This window comes from Eucalyptus grandis, chromosome 7 (assembly GCF_016545825.1).
Source record: "Eucalyptus grandis isolate ANBG69807.140 chromosome 7, ASM1654582v1, whole genome shotgun sequence".
In the NCBI taxonomy this organism is placed as follows: domain Eukaryota; kingdom Viridiplantae; phylum Streptophyta; class Magnoliopsida; order Myrtales; family Myrtaceae; genus Eucalyptus; species Eucalyptus grandis.
Window position 1 is genome coordinate 51,101,267 of NC_052618.1, and position 16,653 is coordinate 51,117,919.

The following is a 16,653-nucleotide window of genomic DNA, read 5'->3' on the forward strand; positions in this document are numbered from 1 at the left end:
AAAAAGCACGCGGTCGAGAGAAGTCTTGTCGAGTAAAAGCATCGAGTACAGCATGTAGAATGGTGAAACGGATTTAGGGCAAATAATAAATGAGGGGGAGCGCAAGCTCTGCACCTGCAAGATGAGCTTTTATGGTAAGTTCTCAGCCACACCAATTAACACACTAGAACTGAGGCCACTGTGTGTATTTATGGATGGGCTTTACTAACATAACAATCATTTGGTATTATGAAAATAATAATTTATTACGAATCATAAATTCTTGAATAAATAAGGGTAATAATAATTTATAATTTAATTTCAGAATAGATTATTATTAGTATCATGCAATTATTTTTCTATACGGACTGACTTATGGAAACTTGTCCCACCAAAATTGCACCCTTCTGGTTTACAGTAGAGTGGAAAAAGAAGATCCATATAAACCCTAGTCTGTACCTCGCCATTGAGTAATCATATCTCTATACGGACTGACTCATGGGAACTTGTCCCACCAAACTTGCACCCTTCTGGTTTACAGAGAGAGTGGAAAAAGAAGATCCATATAAACCCTAATCTGTACCTCGCCATTGTATTACTCTCTCTCTCTCTCTCTCTCTCTCTCTCTCTCTCTCTCTCTCTCTCTCTCGTTTTCTGAGATCTAGTGCTGGTTCCATGGCTTTCCGTTGCTCTTTCGACCTCGAGGACGACGACCAGGTACGTATACATCATTTGCTTCCCCCATGCACATACTCCATGTCTTGCACGATGCAAGTGATGTGGCCTCTTGATATTTCTGCCTGCGTTTCGGATCTCGGGTGGGTCTTTCTTCTGGGAGTGATCTTCTTGATGCAAAAACTGCTGGTGGACTCAGGTGTTGTTCGAAGAAACCTCGAGCGTGAGGAAGGTGGTGTTGAATAGGCCCACGAAGTTGAACTGCCTCACTTATGAAATGGTACGACAATTATTAGAATGGAGTATAATCGACAGTATAGAGAATTTTCTCGAAACTCGAAGCGGCGGTAATTCGGCGTCCAAGGAATCTGAAAGTAATTGCTATAAGATAATTGGTCGCTTAGACTTTAATTCGTTCCGTATGTGTAGGGTCATTGTTAGGTGAGTTGATAATTTCCCCGGGTTTGACGGGGTTTGTTATGTGTTTTAGTCAGGCCTTTTGCTATATATATATATATGTATATATGAAAAAAGAACTTAAGATATGAAAAAAGAACTTCACAATCAACATTTATACAATGACATGTTTTATGATATTCTGCAAGTCCCATTCAACAATCAGATTGATGCTTCCATCATGGGATTGCTTATTATTCTCATTATGCACCTTCTTTTTCTTTGGTTCCAAATTACAGGTGACTCAGATGTCAAGAGCTTTGGAAGCATATGAATGTGATCCAGCAGTTGAATGCATAACTCTAAAGGTGAAATACAAAATGTTGCTGTGATTTGTACTTTCGGATGCTGTAAAATTTGAAAAAACCCAAATCTATTGTCCGGTTAATTCGATCTTAAATTTTTCAATTTGGTCAGTTTAGTGTCAAACATTTTGATGATTTTTCAATACAGGCTTTTGGGCTAATTTTAGCTAAAAATTATTGATATGGCAATCCATTGGCATCTACATGGCAAAACCAATACTGATATGAATGATTTTTTTGATTTTATTTTTCTTTTTTGCCTGTGGCTGGTCTTAGTGATGGCCACACTCATTGGCCATATTGTTGGCCATAAGCAAGGGTTGCCCTCACTTGGGTGAGAGGTGGCCAGTGAGGGCAGCCCTCATCCTCACCAGATCTGGGCAAGGGGTGGTAGGCAAGGATTGACGCCCTCGCCAAGCCCTTTGAGCACCAATCCTCTCCAGCAGCCCTCTGCACTCTACCAACACATCCCCTATGGTCGAACTGCCCATCGAGACCTTAACAGCCACGCTGTCTCTCATGTAAGTGAACATCGCCGCCGCACCAATTAACGCCTGGATTGCTTGCTGCCGCCCCTCCATCATCGACGGCCTGTAGCTTTGCCTGTTTTGGCTGTACACAGCCCCCGGGTTGAAGAAGACGGCGGCCTTCTCTAGGTGGACGTTCTGCTGGGAGGCCTTGTACTTCCACTTGAACGAAAAAAAAAAAAATCATAAAATTTAAAAAAATTATAAAGATTACCCACATCATCGCTGGTTATGTCACGTAGATGACTGGCACTAATTGGACTATCATGTCGGGCAAATTTGTACAGATGTAGAGATGTCATTGAGACAAGTTCTTTTTATCAGGGAAAAGGCAAGGCGTTTTGTGCCGGAGGAGATGTCAAAGGCGTAATCTGTACATCAGGGGCAGGTCTCTCTCTCTCTCTTTTCGCGTCGTCTCTTTAGCTGTTTGTACATGGGATGCTTCCTTAAAGATGGAGAATCGAGTGCAGGGCATTGGAGCTTTGCTGGTGCTTTCTACAGAAGCGAGCTCATGTTGGATTATCTGATCGCCACTTACACTAAACCTGTGGTCAGTTCAATTCACTGCTATCCATCTCAATTCGTTTTAAACGAGGACCATTCGAATCTCCTGATATGATGTATGCATATCTTCTCTGGCCATATCGCTTATATGTCGTTGAAGATCGCGCTGGTGGACGGGATCGTGATGGGCGGAGGAGCCGGGCTCGCCATGCATGCCGCCTTCCGCGTCGTCACTGAGAACACGGTATCAAATTTTCGATCTCTCGCTATCGATTTGAATGCAATTCTATTTCGTATGACGAAATGAATCGCAATAGTCATCATCAATGTTTACTAATTATACGTTTATCGTCTTCTTGCTGGATAATGAATAGGTATTTGCAATGCCAGAAGCGTCAATAGGTCTATTTGCGGATGTCGGTGCGTCGAAGTTCCTATCTAAGCTTCCGGGCTCTTTTGGTAAGCACTCGATAGGTTTAATTTATAAGTAAATATCGATGATAGTTATTACATGACAACATCATTAATAAACTATTTTAATTTTCTCTTTTTCGAGTCATTGTTTGCAAATCACATTGTGGAAGGTTGAATGTCCTTAGGAGAATATCTGGCGCTCACCGGTACACGCCTGGACGGCGGCGAAATGCTTGCCTGTGGTCTTGCATCTCATTATGTGCTCTCCAAGGTGATATTTTATTTATTCACATGGACAATTTTTGTCGAGTAATTATAGCATTCTTCAGAGTGTACTTTTTTTAGATTATGGAATATAAATAACAGACTTTATCTTTCCTCTAATTATTATCTCTCTCATTATCGTTTATTTTCCAAAAAAAAAAAAAAAAAAAACTATTTTTTTGAGTTTGTTTCAGGACCTTCCATTACTGGAAAAGAATTTATGTGAGGAAGCACCTCTTAGGAAATCAACCATTTCCGATTTATTAAGCAGATTCGCTCATAAACCAAATCTCAAGGAAAACAGCAGTTTCAGAAGGTAATTGATTTGTGTGCTTTCAAAATTTTTATATAAATGCTTGGCATCGAATTAAATTGATTTAGATTAAATGCAAAGGCTTCGAAGATTATCTATTCATTTGAAATTGGCCATTTGGCGATGCAGGTTGGAGATAATCAACAGATGCTTCTCAAAACCGACCGTCGAGGAGATATTATCATCATTGGTAACATTAGATCTAAAAGTGAATAATTTCATACAATTTCGCGCTTGGTTTATACTAATGTACTTAACTTAGGTCTTTTTATAGCAGGAAAATGAGGTTGAAAATGATGGAGAAAAGAAATGGATCAAAGATGCTATAAGGTCAATGAGATCAGCCTCTCCAACAAGCCTTAAGATAACTCTGAAATCGGTACTTAATTGCATTTCCATCACTTTTTTCTTTATTTTTTGCTTTTCATATGTGAAAATTTGATTCTTTTTTTAGCTTTATGATATATAAGTTATCATGATCTAAGGGAGTTAGGAAAATTTATTGACGTCATCAAATTTGCCACCCCAGATGAGAGAAGGACGGGCACAAACCATGGAACAATGTCTGACTCGTGAATACACAATTTCTTGCCACATGTTGCGTCGGTCCATGCATCGAGATTTTTATGAGGTCCCTAAACTAATTTTATCCATTCCTTCTTAATTTTCAATAAATACACACGCACACGCACACATCTGACCGTAGACGACAAACTCCCCGTTTTTCAGGGTTCAAGAGCCATGCTAATCGACAAGGACAATAAGCCCCAGGTATTATGTTGTGATTATAATTCAAAATTTTCGACTTGTTGAAAAATGATTTTGGTTGTCCTTAAAGGGGCTAAAGTTAAAGAAATGGGTAATACTACGAAAAATTCTAAACTGATATACCGTGACAAAATTATCCAAATTAACTTTTGAGTAAACAAAAATCTCAAATTAACGCACTTGTGACTTATTTACATTCCCTTAACTTCTGTCAAATTATATTGTGAAATTGTAAAAATAGATAACACATAATAATAACTCAATTGACATAATAAGTTGATGTGAAAATCCATATTTGTTTGAAGTAAATTTATTATAGATGTATCAAATTGAAAATTTTAATTTTTAATATATTTATCACAAATATATTAATTTGATATTTTTCGTGACATTAAATTCTTAAAAGAAAAGCCGAACGAAGTTAGAAACTACAAAAATTGCCCACATTTATTTCAATTTTCTAGAGTTCCCCCTTGTTAATCTTGACAAGTGCAGTGGGACCCGCCAAAGCTGGAACTGGTCACCGACGAAATGGTCGACAAGTTCTTCGTCAGCCTTGATGGGATCGACCCGTATTGGGTGAACCTACAGCTCCCGATCAGATCGGGCCAAACCATGGCCCGGGCGAAGCTCTGAGGGACGTCCCGGTTCTGGAGAAATGAATGGAAGTAGAACCATGGCAGGTCATGGTCTTTAATAAGAAAGAGCCACATAGCTTTTATTTCGGCTGATGAGCAAAGACTCGTTTTGTATCTTTTAAGTGTGCGCACCGTTCTATGAATCTTTCTATCTAGAGCTGCTCGCGATGACGAGCCGGATCTCTATGAAGTATGCGTGAACATCACAATTTGATTTATGAAAAATAAGTAAGATGGACATCTCGGGCTTTTGGTTCACGAACAAAAAGGTAAAGGTACAAGGGGAAGGGAGGAGCTCGCAATCTTATAAATGTGCTAGAAACAAGAATCTGAAGCTGGGAAAGAATGAGGAATTGCTATACCATGATGATGAGTCCCCGGCGCTCCCCTGAATCCTTATCATATGGACTAAGGCCCCCGATTTTGACTAAATCTGTTCTGATGACAAATCGTGAGGATGAGAGGAGATAAACCTCCCGACTTAGAACTCCACAAGTCTTCGTCTCTCTTCGGTCTCCAGAATAGGGACGAAGCTTATGCCTCAACGGTTGATCTCACTCCAATTGTTTTGCACCATGAAAGATAATCAAAAAGGTCGAAGCACGGTCCTATAGAAATGCAGGCACGCAGAGGGCGATCCCTCTTCAATCGATGTCAGCAGATGTGACATTTGTTCGCGACAAAGTTAAGGAACCTGGAGGTGTCTCTCTCTCATTCCAACCTGTAACATTATGGAGAAGAAACACCAACATAAGACTGCAGCGAGTAAATGAAAACAAAACAATTTCAACCTCATTTCTGCGAAGTTTGCTGCAAATCCGAGTTGGATATCCACCAAAGATCAAAGAGATAATGAGTGTGTCTTGCCTTGAAGTAGAAGATGCACACTTGATCCATGTAGCATAGATTCCCTGATCTTTCACCCTGCGAAGGAAAACCATAGCTAATATATGAATGTGGTTGGGAAAACCATAGCTAATATATGATGTGGTTGGGAAAACCATATGCAACTACCATAGCATCTAACACAATTCATGATCGCAACACTGGCTGTATATATCCTTATACCAGAAGACCTCATTGACAGTGCTTTGAAAATTAGAGATGTACCATGTAAGAATAAGATGAGCTGTCCGTTACACATATTCATCAATGGACCATCGTCAAAGACAGCTTCTCAAGCAACAATTGATCAAACGATCCACAAAACACTGACAACATATTGTAAAGTCACAAGATGTGTCCTATTTAGTGCTAAACAAGGAAGCAGTATTTCATCATTTAAAGAGTCCTTTCCCAATAGCTACCGGGTAGCAGATCCAGGAGCCACTTTTCATGGATATGAAATGCGATATAAACAGAGACAGCACAGAATGTTCACAAAACATGACTGGCAACAAAACCCAATTTGTGGTATACATACTATGGTCCAGAAGAACAAATTCTTGAAGCTGTTAGTCTAGCACAAACGGTATTTTTGTTTCTTTGGCAAGAATAACTTCAATTCCTTGAATTAATAGTGCCCAGCACAAAAGTAGTTGAGCAGAACTTTCTTTTGGACAAAGAACATGCGTGGTCATGTGTTAGGATATTATATCATAAAGTTATTTGCATATCAAAATTTCACTAAAGGAGTGTGCTGCACAAGAAACCCAAAGTCCAAATATCATTATCAAGCCATAGCAAAGTAGGATGACCATTGTTAATAAGAAGCTTTTTACTCACAGGTAAATGTCATCTGTAGGAATCTCAGGAAATAGATTAATGTAGAAACGAAAGCCATCAGGGCTAACGTCCCGGCATAATAAACCTGCCAAAGAGCAAAGCAATGTAAGAATGCTTGTTGCAATAGCATGTTAGTTGTTTCAACATAATTTTTTCTCTCTAAGACCCACATACCTCGGCTCTCAGCAGTTAAGAGGTGCTCCTTGGCCATTGCTGGAGCAATTCCTAGGGTCATGGCAGCATCACCAGCACTTACACCCATCTGAAGGGCGTCAGGCCGTGTTATGAGTGATTTGATTCTAGCAAAAACCTATAAACAGCATCCCTCAGTTATTATCAGGCAAAGTAGGAGATAAGTAATTAGAGTACTATTAGTTCCATGGGTAATATAATCCAAAGAGCACATATGCCTCAGTAGTTCCTACTGTCAAAGGAAAGATACGTATCCAACCACTAACACTGCTCACGGAATGATTTGCCATAATTTGATCATTGCATATGAGCCAACTCTTGATGATGACCAAGTTTGGCAGCCTCTTGCCTCAAACTACAAAATTTTCTCTCTTAGAGTCTAGAGAGCACGAGCAAGTGGTGTATCTATGAAAACCACAGTCCATAATGCAGTTCCCAAAGCAAGACTTATATAGCAGCCACAAGCATAACAACATTTCATCTCGGCAGTGTAAACTGAATACAGATAATCGAACGCAGGACATTTCACCCCAAAGTAAACTTGATCAACGCCTTCATAGATTAGAGAGCAAGAGAAAGATACCTCTTCATCGCTGTGAGACTTATTCTGGATAACCATTACTCCACTATCAAACTTCCGAAGCATTACAGGACTGAGAGAAGGGAAAGCTCCATAAGTATATCTTAAAAATCAGACATCATCTCAAAACAAGTAATAATGACACTGACATCCCTCAAATAGATAAAGATGCCTTACACATCAAACTTCTCCCACAGAGAACATGCTCGCAACAGATCCTCAGGAGAAATCAGTTCTGTGCCCCGAGCCCGGTTAAAAAGGCAGTACATGTCAATTAGATTAATCATTCCTCCAGACCTCTCAAGAGGAATCTTTACAAAATCTGCTAACTAAGAGCCAAAAAAGGATAATTAACCTTTTGTTAAACATTTTGAGAAAAAAGAACCAAAAACCTAAGATTATAAATACAAATAATCACACAGTACAAATAGAAGGACACAGGTAGTCCATTTTTTAGAACTCTGAACATATTAAGCAGGTATATTAGAGACATGCTTCAGTATGGAATAACTGCACAAATGCTAAAGGGAGGAAATGATGAATAATTCCACCATAAGTGCTTTGTAACAGCATGTATCTTATCGTCTACATTCTCTTGCTTTGACGTACACCCTCCTCTTCTCCTCTCCTTCTACCCCTCTCTCCCCATGAACGAAAAGGCCAACAAGGCTATACAAAAGGAAGCAAGGACATCAGGCTCTATAAGACAGAAGGTAGAAAATGGAGCAAGTTCCTCATGAACTGGAATGCACACCCTCAGATTGCAATTCGCGATGCATACACCAGCAAACTCCTTATGGAAAAACTTTTAAAACAAGCAGTTCAATTATTTCCCCAACTCCAGCCATTGATCATTGAGATCCCCACGTGCATAGTATAGAGATGAAACACCTCCATAATTTCTACCTTGAGGTGTATCCTTTTCAATGCTGTAACCCTTTCAAAGGGCAGTTCATCCTGTTCTCTAATATCACATCAAAAGCTCAGCCTCATACATCTATCTATAGAGAATGCTTTCTCAGGTCCCACAGCATGTCATCCTATTCCAAATTTTGGGTACATGTATGTGATTTTTTATGAGTATTCCAAAGGCACAAAGCTGAAAAGTTTATCAATGTTATCTCACTTAGATAACATCATGCTGCAGGAGAAGCTGTAGACCCGCTATGCCTATTAAATAAAACTGTTACAGAGAATAGACATCAATCTTCCCCCATACACAAGAGGATAAGCACTGAACATGCCGTTATTTAAATAATAACCATACATCAAATGCAATAATGAGATTCGACCAAGATACAACTTCAGCAGCTATTTGGCAAAAAGCATAACAGTAAAATCTCTTCCCTTGCGCTCTTGAGAGGTTCCAATTTTTGGGACGTCCACATTGCCCAAAGGCAAGGAATCAAGGGAAGAATATAAAGCTCCTACTAGTTTGAGATGTATGCACTCGCATGCTAACACTCGGATTGGATAAAATATGTACCACCATCAACTTTGTTCTAAATTTTTTTTTTTTTTAATTACCACTGTTGTGAAAGCATTGCACTAAATAAGTATTGACCACAACCCTATTTTACACTGTCATGTTGAGACAAGACATAGAATCAACACATTTACTATGTAAAATGCCAAACAAAATCCAGAGTTCCATTTTCAAGTACTCGTCCCAAGGCCTGCTTACCAGTGCTACAGATGCAAACAATCAATAAGAAAAAATTGCATTTTTTAAGTAAATGGCAAGAGAAGAGGACCTGCCGGGATAATTGCTGGTGATACAAAGCACCCGCCGACTCTTTTGTAACTGGAGATACAATACCAACACTCAACAACCACTCTTGCATTTCTTCTTTTGAACCTAATTCCTCGTCATTGGATGATCCAGCTTGAGATGGGGCAGACAAAAGTTTCGACCTCATTTTCTCAGCTAGCATCACCATCTCTTTTGCTTTACTCTGCAAACACACAGCAACATTGAAATAAGAAAATGGAACCCTCAGTGTAAACTACTCATCGATAGCAGAAGAGCTATACAAGAGAACAGACAGTCATAGTTGCTGTTTGCCAAGAAATAGGACAAGTCCTTCACATCTGCCTAGGGTTTCCTCTTTCTTCAAGATTTTCGGCAGGTCCTATACAGTAGATGGATGGTAAGCTGAAAACTAAGTCTTTTCTCCTTCCCATTTTTCTCATCCCAAAGCAACGATGCCTTGTGCAAAATGTTATGCTAGTCAACAGAGGCATGAAAAAAGACAGTTCTCTCAAGTCGTTACACCTTAAGAGCAGATTAATTTCTGAAAGAAAATCCAAGTAATGTGCCAAACAAAGGACAGAGAAATCGAACTCTTTAACTGCTGCATATCCTTCTCGCCATAAGTCCAGGACAACCGCACTTAGTCCATCCCAAATAATCGCATCCATAATTTACTATTTCAGCATAGAAGTCAATCAAAGCAATCAAACTAGACGACAATGCTGAGGATCTAAATCCTCCCCTCCCCCACTCCTAAATAGTTCTTAGCAATGTCAATCAAAAGAACCGAATTTACAGATACTACATTACCATGAGCGCATTCAAGTCCTGGAAAGCGTCCTGCAAGCTCTTATCAGTGCTCTCCCACATCTCCTGTTCTCTCCTCAGTATACCTGCCACCCCAACCACTCTCATTCCTCTCGAATCGTACCCGCTCGAACTGGCATTCGACTCCACAATCGAACTCGACCCCGAACTCGCGCTCTCGCTCTCCTTCTCTCTCTCCCAAGCCCTAGCGCCCCAATTCTGCCTGAATTTGTCCACAAACGCCTCCACGTCATCCTTCCCTCTCATCACCAGCGTCACCACGAGCGACCTCGCCGCCGGGCCGCCCACTCGCCCGTCCGACCCCACGGACAGCTGGAACTTGAGCCGCGGCGACGCGAACATCGACTTGATCGATTTCTTCAGCGAGAAAATGTGCGCGACGGAGGCGAGGGGGACATAGGAGGCGGCGTTGGCGGTGGCGGCGGCGGAGGCGGAGGCGGCGGCGGAGGAGGAGTCGGAGACGAAGATGAGGCGGTGAGTGGTGAGGATCATGAAGGAGGACCGGAGGTGGATGGAGGAGCTAAGCGGCGGCGAGCCTTCGGGCTCGAGCTCGACGTTGGAGAGGAGAGAGCACTCGATCTCGTTGGGGAATAGGATCGGGCGGCCGCTGGTGGTCAGCTCCGCCTTGGGGAGGGCGGCTCCGGCCATCGATTGAGCTTAATCTCGCGGCGGGTCGGAGCTCGATGGCGCTCGGATCGCCGCCCGAGTCCTCGTTCGTACGAATCGTCGTTACGGCGCGGAAGGAACAAAAACGGCGCCGCAGGAAGGCGCGGGGGCGCGAGACGAGGAGCTCGGGAAGAGAGTTGACTCGGAGAAGGACGACGGTGGCGGCGGGCGGCGGGCGGCGGAGAAGGATCGACCGATCCGGCTCGGCGACTCTGACCGACGGGGAAAGCGCGCTGAGCTCCGGTGGGTCGGCCGGAGTCTACTTTGGAAGAACTCACAACAACGATTGATGTTAGAATTCCACGTCCGAATATGATCAGCTCTCGGCCTTCCTCGAAGATGAGCTGGTCGGATCGGATTGGACCGCAGCCGGTCGACCCGGATTTGGCCAGCCTTTCTTTCTAAATTTTCTGGAATTTTTTTTTAATACCAAATGCCTACCATTTATTAGTTTAATAGGGGTGAGCGTTTTCAAGTTCTATTAAAATATATTCATATTTTTTTGGAAACTGAGATGTATCCCGCATATCCTATATCATGAAATCTACTTATCATAGGTTTTAGAGTCGATTTTAAGGTCTATTTAGATTCTACTTATATTATTAATTGCAATAAATTATCATATTTAATGATTATCGCTCACTGCTATAATTTACTAAGTACAATTTATATTTAGATACATGAAAAACATTTCAAAGTAAAAGTTTTAATCATAAAATGGAAGCTTGGATTAATGATTTTGAATTATACATAATGCCATAAAATCTTTGCAAGATCGCACAAAACTAAAAAAAAAAAAAAAAAACACAAACACTTATTTAAAATTTTATCTACCTAAAACCTAGAATTTATGCATTGAAATAGGTTCTCTTTATGTTGCATATCTTGGAACTTAAAATCTAATAGGTTTCAATCAGTCCAATTTTAAGCAATTCTTGATCCAAACCACATGGACTAGATCGATATATATATAGGACACACTTACACTCTACAAGAGTATGTTCTTTCCGATCAATTGTTCGGTTCCAGTGTTCCATTCCTTGCTAGAAATTGATAAAAAAAGAAAGAAAGAAAGAAAGAAAGAGAGAAAAGAAATCACTTGTTCGATTCCAGTGCAACAAGTTTTATATTTTTGGATAATTTTCCCATCAATATTGCTAGCATAAATCTTTGTGAAGTGCAAACGTTGTTTTACTATTTTGTAAAAATAAAATAAAATAAAATCATAGAAAAATGATATTCATTTTCCATAAGTAATCTATTGGTCTGCTTTATACTAAGGGATTTCCATATTCAATGATACATATGACTTTTCTAGTTCCTTTCATTTTTTTGCCTTTTCTCAAATACACAAATTTGTCTTTTTAATTTTTTAATTTTTTAATTTTTTTTTTTTGAAATTTGTCTTTTTAATTGAACAACGGACTCTTATTTCCAAAAAATATATATATAGATCACATAAAAATAAAAAAGAACCGAAAAACTTTCATGCCAATCTCATAAAATATCTGCTTTGTTCGAACGAAAAATTGGAAGTCTCGGGAAAAGATTGTAATAAAATTTAGAAGAACACCCGCCGCAAGTGGCCTATTAGCTCAGCTGGTTAGAGCGTCGTGCTAATAACGCGAAGGTCGCAGGTTCGAGACCTGCATGGGCCAACTTTTGTCTTTTCTTTCTCTTCGCGTTGGTGTTCTGTTTTCTATGTTTTCCCTTTTTGATTTCACACGATAGTTTGTTTATGGACTTGAAAAACACTCATAAAATCAATTTCGCTACAATTTCGCTACATTGTTAGCTCATGTTCATGTTTGCAGACTTCCGCAAGGAGCCAAGTTTAGATTACCCATCAGATCATACCTTATGATTTGCTGCAATTTCTTGGCCATGTTTGATTTGCCTAGTGACTGGGACAAGAAGTAGGCCGATTGAATCTTAATCAATGATTTCAATGTGTAGAAAACAACAGGACTTCTCGCATAAAAGCTCCACCCGACTACTGGCGTAGGAGACGGGGAGAGAAGGTTCAGTCATAGAAACTCCAGAGGCTTCCGTAAGACCGAGATATGCCCTGCGACGCGACATGGAATCTCATTCGATCAAGGGCATGAATGCCATAAGAGACACCGTTCGCACTCTACAATGTCTCCGACCATACGATGTGCACAGTTTCAATGGAACCTATGAGTCCGAAGATCCTTTTCAGATCCATCAGCATTCGCATGCTCCTACTTACTGCCTGCGACGGAAATGGCTGTCCAAGTACAAGTAGCTCTTTTGGTCAGAGAAGCTTGATGTCGTTGGTACCGGAGCGAATCCAGAATACTTCCCGTTCTTCTTTGCTGAGCATATCTCTATGACGTACTGGACAACCTCGGTTTTTTGGCAGTATGGCTGCTTTGCGTATTCTTGGAATGGCATCCACTGCAGGCGACAAGAGAGAATTACCACTGGACTTTATTAAAGAACTACTGCAGCGAGCACAAGTGGTGCTTCTCCTGCTGTAATATAGCATTTTGTAAGCAGTTTCCTCATTCATTTGCAGGATGCACTCGGAAATCCTTAGCTTGGGAAACCCCTGATGTCAGTTTCAGTCGGATCAATGGTTAATTGATTGTAAGCTTTGGCTTACATTTGGCAGGTCAGAGTGAACGGCAAAAGCACACGGGAGAATGCATGAAAAAGGAGAATTGGTCAGTCAGGCAGGGTGGTGGTAGTCATCAAGGTACCGAGAATGATAAAGAACGAATTGGTGAAGTAGCTATACCGTTAGTACAATATCTGTTTACCTGAGCAGCCTCTATCTCCGAATCCTGCTTCCAGATGTCAAAGGATAGAGGTCGCGCCAAGCAGACGAAAAATAAGCCCGACTTCTGAAAGAACATCCGATGACTTTGCCTGTGGATAGTCGGTGAAGAGTTAGGAAATTGTAGTATCTTACTCAAAATCTGGTTTAATGGCCCAGGAGCTTCAAGGCCCTGACGCACTCTTCACAAGATTAGCGGCATAATGTAACGCGCTTCTTTTTCCAGACAGGAACTAATGGATGCTAAAATGCCACTAAGCAATGGCCATGGTTTGGCTCTGACCCTCCGCAAAAATGCAGGTGGAGTGTGTTATGTACCGAGATATAAAGTCGCACGGTTTCGAAGGAAGAAGCTTAGGAAGAGAAAGTATGAATCTTATCCCAAGAACGAAAACAAGAAGAAAAGGAGAAACGGGCTTAATACCTGAATGCTAAGACTTCCACGAATTCGGCATCAATCTGCATATGCAGAAACCGCACGACATAAATCTTCACAGCATTTAAGCAGCTGTTTGTATAATCACGTAAATATTACTCACTCCAGTCTCTTCTTTAATTTCTCTTACAGCAGCTGCACATATGTCTTCTCCCTGAAGATGGTGAAGCCAAAAGATGAATAAAAACTAGCAGAAGTCATGTTGCTACATTTAAGTCTGCAATGGAATCATGACCTCATCAACAACACCCGTCGGGAACTTCCAAACACCAGTCCCTCCAAACGTTCCAGTCTTCTCTTGTACAACGAGCAGCTGCCAGAATGGGAGTCAAACTTACAAGCCATAGTAGCATAGTTCTAAAGTTATGATCACGCCTCCAGAGATTAAAACCAAACAATCGCCCCAAACATAATGGGACGCCTGGAATGGAACATGAAAGATATTGAGTCCCAAGCCAAGTTTTACAAGCAACATACACAGGGGATGACCATACATTTTCCGAAGGATCACAGAGCATAGACATCGTTACAACAGAGAGATGACAGGAAAGCCACAGTGCTACTCTGGCGGATTAAATCTGAAGGGTAAATGACATGGAAAAGGAAAAAAAAAACATTGCACCCAAATACTTATTCTGGGAGAATCTCCTGCCCTCTTCAGACTCTCTACAATTAGATTTATTCCAAAGCAAGAAGAAGTTCTACTTAAGTAGGTCATTTCAGCTGTAGTTTTGCTACCACTTATCCTACAGAATTGTCTTGTCTAAATAATTTGAAGCATAAATCTGCAAGAAGAGGGCCCGTATTCATTCACATAGAAAGATGATCTCACATGGAAATTTAGATTGGGAGGAATACCTCGTCCTTCTCATTCATAACAACTACACCGACAGATACTCTGTGCGACGCATTTGCTGGAATGGTATGAGCACTTTGTGGAATCCAATACACAAGCATTAGGTACTTCGGCTCCGCATGGTGATACCAAAATCCTTCCTGCCCAAAGTAGATGACAATCACCTCATCAAGCGGAAAACCTAGTCTGAAAGTTATGATCATCACAGTAAATATATAATCAGTGGCAATTGGCTCTTTCCTGCTCCAGCCAGTCCCCCGAGCAAACCACATGACCTACGGTTCAGTGATCAATCTGCAGAGTCGATAGAACATTTACCGCGACAGCAGGTTCTACAAGATTTACGAGTTCAATAGGTAATTTGATCCACACACCCTTCTTGCCCTGCAAAAATGCTGGCACTTCAGTACTACAGAACAGTAACATGAACAAAAAACGAGGGACTCTTAAAATTTGAAGATTTAAATTCTAAATCGATAACAACATGATTCATGAGTGAATAACAGCAAGTCGGCCACATTCGCTGTCATCTACGTGCTCTATTTAATCTACCTGGATAGAAGGAAGAACCAATCTGGCACATCTAACTCAAATTTGATGCGAAAATCAATGGTTAAAGCTCAACGGAGAGGCTAACGAAAGAAAACCTGCTCTCTCCAGTGTGAAATCGAAGCTCTGAGCATGGAGACAAAGGTCGCGGAGTCCATAGCCTCTTTCATTTCCACTTTGACGCCTCCATAATCGTCCTCCACATAACTCAGCAATTTGGCTGCACCAAACATCACCACTCGCAAGTCAATAGGACACCGCCGCTATCACTGCCACCCGACAACGATGGTGACACCACTTGGAGCGCAGCTGGGAGAGCATCTCAGTGCAGCAGTGAAAGAAAAGAAAAAACAAGTACGAAGGACTTTGAAATGAATGCATCGTGAAAATTTGCTGCACGCAGGAGAATGCTTAGGACTTGTTGCAACTTTAAATCCTGTTCAACTGGGTTCTCTTAAAAAGTTTTACTGCATGACATGGAAATGGGGCTACTTGGAATTTCATGGCCTGCTCCTAATTCATTCTAGTGGACTTGGTATCGAATTAACCCCTGTACACTAAAATTATGACATTTTGGATGATTTTCCAGACTTTTCTAGGATGCTAATGAGATAACGACCCATCAAATTTAGATTTTTCGCACGAACCTCTCGATCTTCTTCCCTTGAATATGTAGACCACAGAAATGGAAATCGCCCCCAGAGCCAATGCAACGCCAATTGGATTTGGGTGCTCTTGTATGAATTGGAGAATGCCCATTTTAGTGATTCCAAAGGAGGCAGTTATTGTCAGCTTTATTCCTGCGAAAAAAGATAGGTTGAAATGAACATTGATTTACCAAACCATATTTATGAATGTCGGTGCTTGTTCTTTTGTCCTTTTCTTGTGATTATGGCTTAGCTGCTTTGCTTTGGACGTGAGTTTCGGCATCAATCGACGGCAGAAGGCATCAAAGGGAGGGATCAATGGCAAAGTTTACGGGAAGAGATTATGCTATGGAAAAAAATAGTATTCAAAAACTCATAATATCTTATCAAGAATGGAGCACTTCGGATAATAGCGTGGCCGAAAATTAAAGAAACACGCGACAACATCGTACGGATTCGAGGCAACGTTAGAAGACAATTAGAAAATTTGCATGCATGGTGCTCTCCCACATCTCCTGTCCTCTCCTCAATATTCCTGTCACCCCAGCCGCTCTCATTCCTCTCAGAATCGAACCCGCTCCAAGTGGCGCTTGACTCCACAATTGAACTCGACCCTCGACTCACGCTCTCTTTCTCCCAAGCCCCAGCTTCCATCCATGTCATCCTTCCCTCTCTCATCACCAGCGTCACGAACGACATCGTGCCCTCGCCGCCCCACTCGCCTGTCTGAGCCGACTCTTGAGCGCTGCAGCGATGCGAAAGGAGGAGCCGCGAG

The 16,653-nt window shown here is 41.2% G+C and overlaps 3 protein-coding genes and 1 non-coding gene across 5 annotated transcripts; 2 read left to right on the forward strand and 2 right to left on the reverse strand.

Annotated features, from left to right (window-relative positions):
* The first annotated feature begins 611 nt into the window (after positions 1-611).
* On the forward strand, positions 612-5,081 carry LOC104455782 (3-hydroxyisobutyryl-CoA hydrolase 1). 2 transcript variants are annotated; one of them, XM_010070514.3, is made up of 14 exons: positions 612-696; positions 854-934; positions 1,350-1,418; positions 2,267-2,330; positions 2,413-2,492; positions 2,607-2,690; positions 2,821-2,905; positions 3,046-3,131; positions 3,319-3,440; positions 3,567-3,627; positions 3,712-3,816; positions 3,967-4,068; positions 4,167-4,208; positions 4,701-5,081. In XM_010070514.3, the coding sequence occupies exons 1-14, from the start codon at positions 655-657 to the stop codon at positions 4,839-4,841; spliced, it is 1,164 nt and encodes a 387-aa protein (XP_010068816.3). In that variant the 5' UTR covers positions 612-654; the 3' UTR covers positions 4,842-5,081. The 2 variants fall into 2 exon arrangements, with proteins under 2 accessions (XP_010068816.3, XP_018715215.2); XM_018859670.2 differs by having other exon boundaries at positions 3,715-3,816.
* LOC104454054 (vacuolar protein sorting-associated protein 36) lies at positions 5,037-10,904 on the reverse strand. Its single transcript, XM_010068775.3, has 8 exons — positions 9,904-10,904; positions 9,095-9,295; positions 7,518-7,669; positions 7,344-7,413; positions 6,743-6,878; positions 6,569-6,653; positions 5,711-5,767; positions 5,037-5,564 (listed from the first exon to the last, which is right to left on the reverse strand). Exons 1-8 carry the CDS (start codon positions 10,567-10,569, stop codon positions 5,555-5,557), a joined length of 1,377 nt encoding a protein of 458 aa, XP_010067077.2. The 5' UTR covers positions 10,570-10,904; the 3' UTR covers positions 5,037-5,554.
* A 1,267-nt stretch (positions 10,905-12,171) lies between these two features.
* Positions 12,172-12,245, forward strand: TRNAI-AAU. The gene has a single exon. It is a non-coding gene; the product is annotated as a tRNA-Ile (tRNA).
* Positions 12,246-12,513: 268 nt separating this feature from the next.
* On the reverse strand, positions 12,514-16,030 carry LOC104454056 (nudix hydrolase 2). The gene is made up of 9 exons (XM_010068776.3): positions 15,879-16,030; positions 15,330-15,451; positions 15,001-15,066; positions 14,685-14,822; positions 14,062-14,139; positions 13,930-13,980; positions 13,815-13,849; positions 13,374-13,482; positions 12,514-13,008 (listed from the first exon to the last, which is right to left on the reverse strand). The coding sequence occupies exons 1-9, from the start codon at positions 15,988-15,990 to the stop codon at positions 12,817-12,819; spliced, it is 903 nt and encodes a 300-aa protein (XP_010067078.3). The 5' UTR covers positions 15,991-16,030; the 3' UTR covers positions 12,514-12,816.
* Positions 16,031-16,653: the final 623 nt, after the last annotated feature.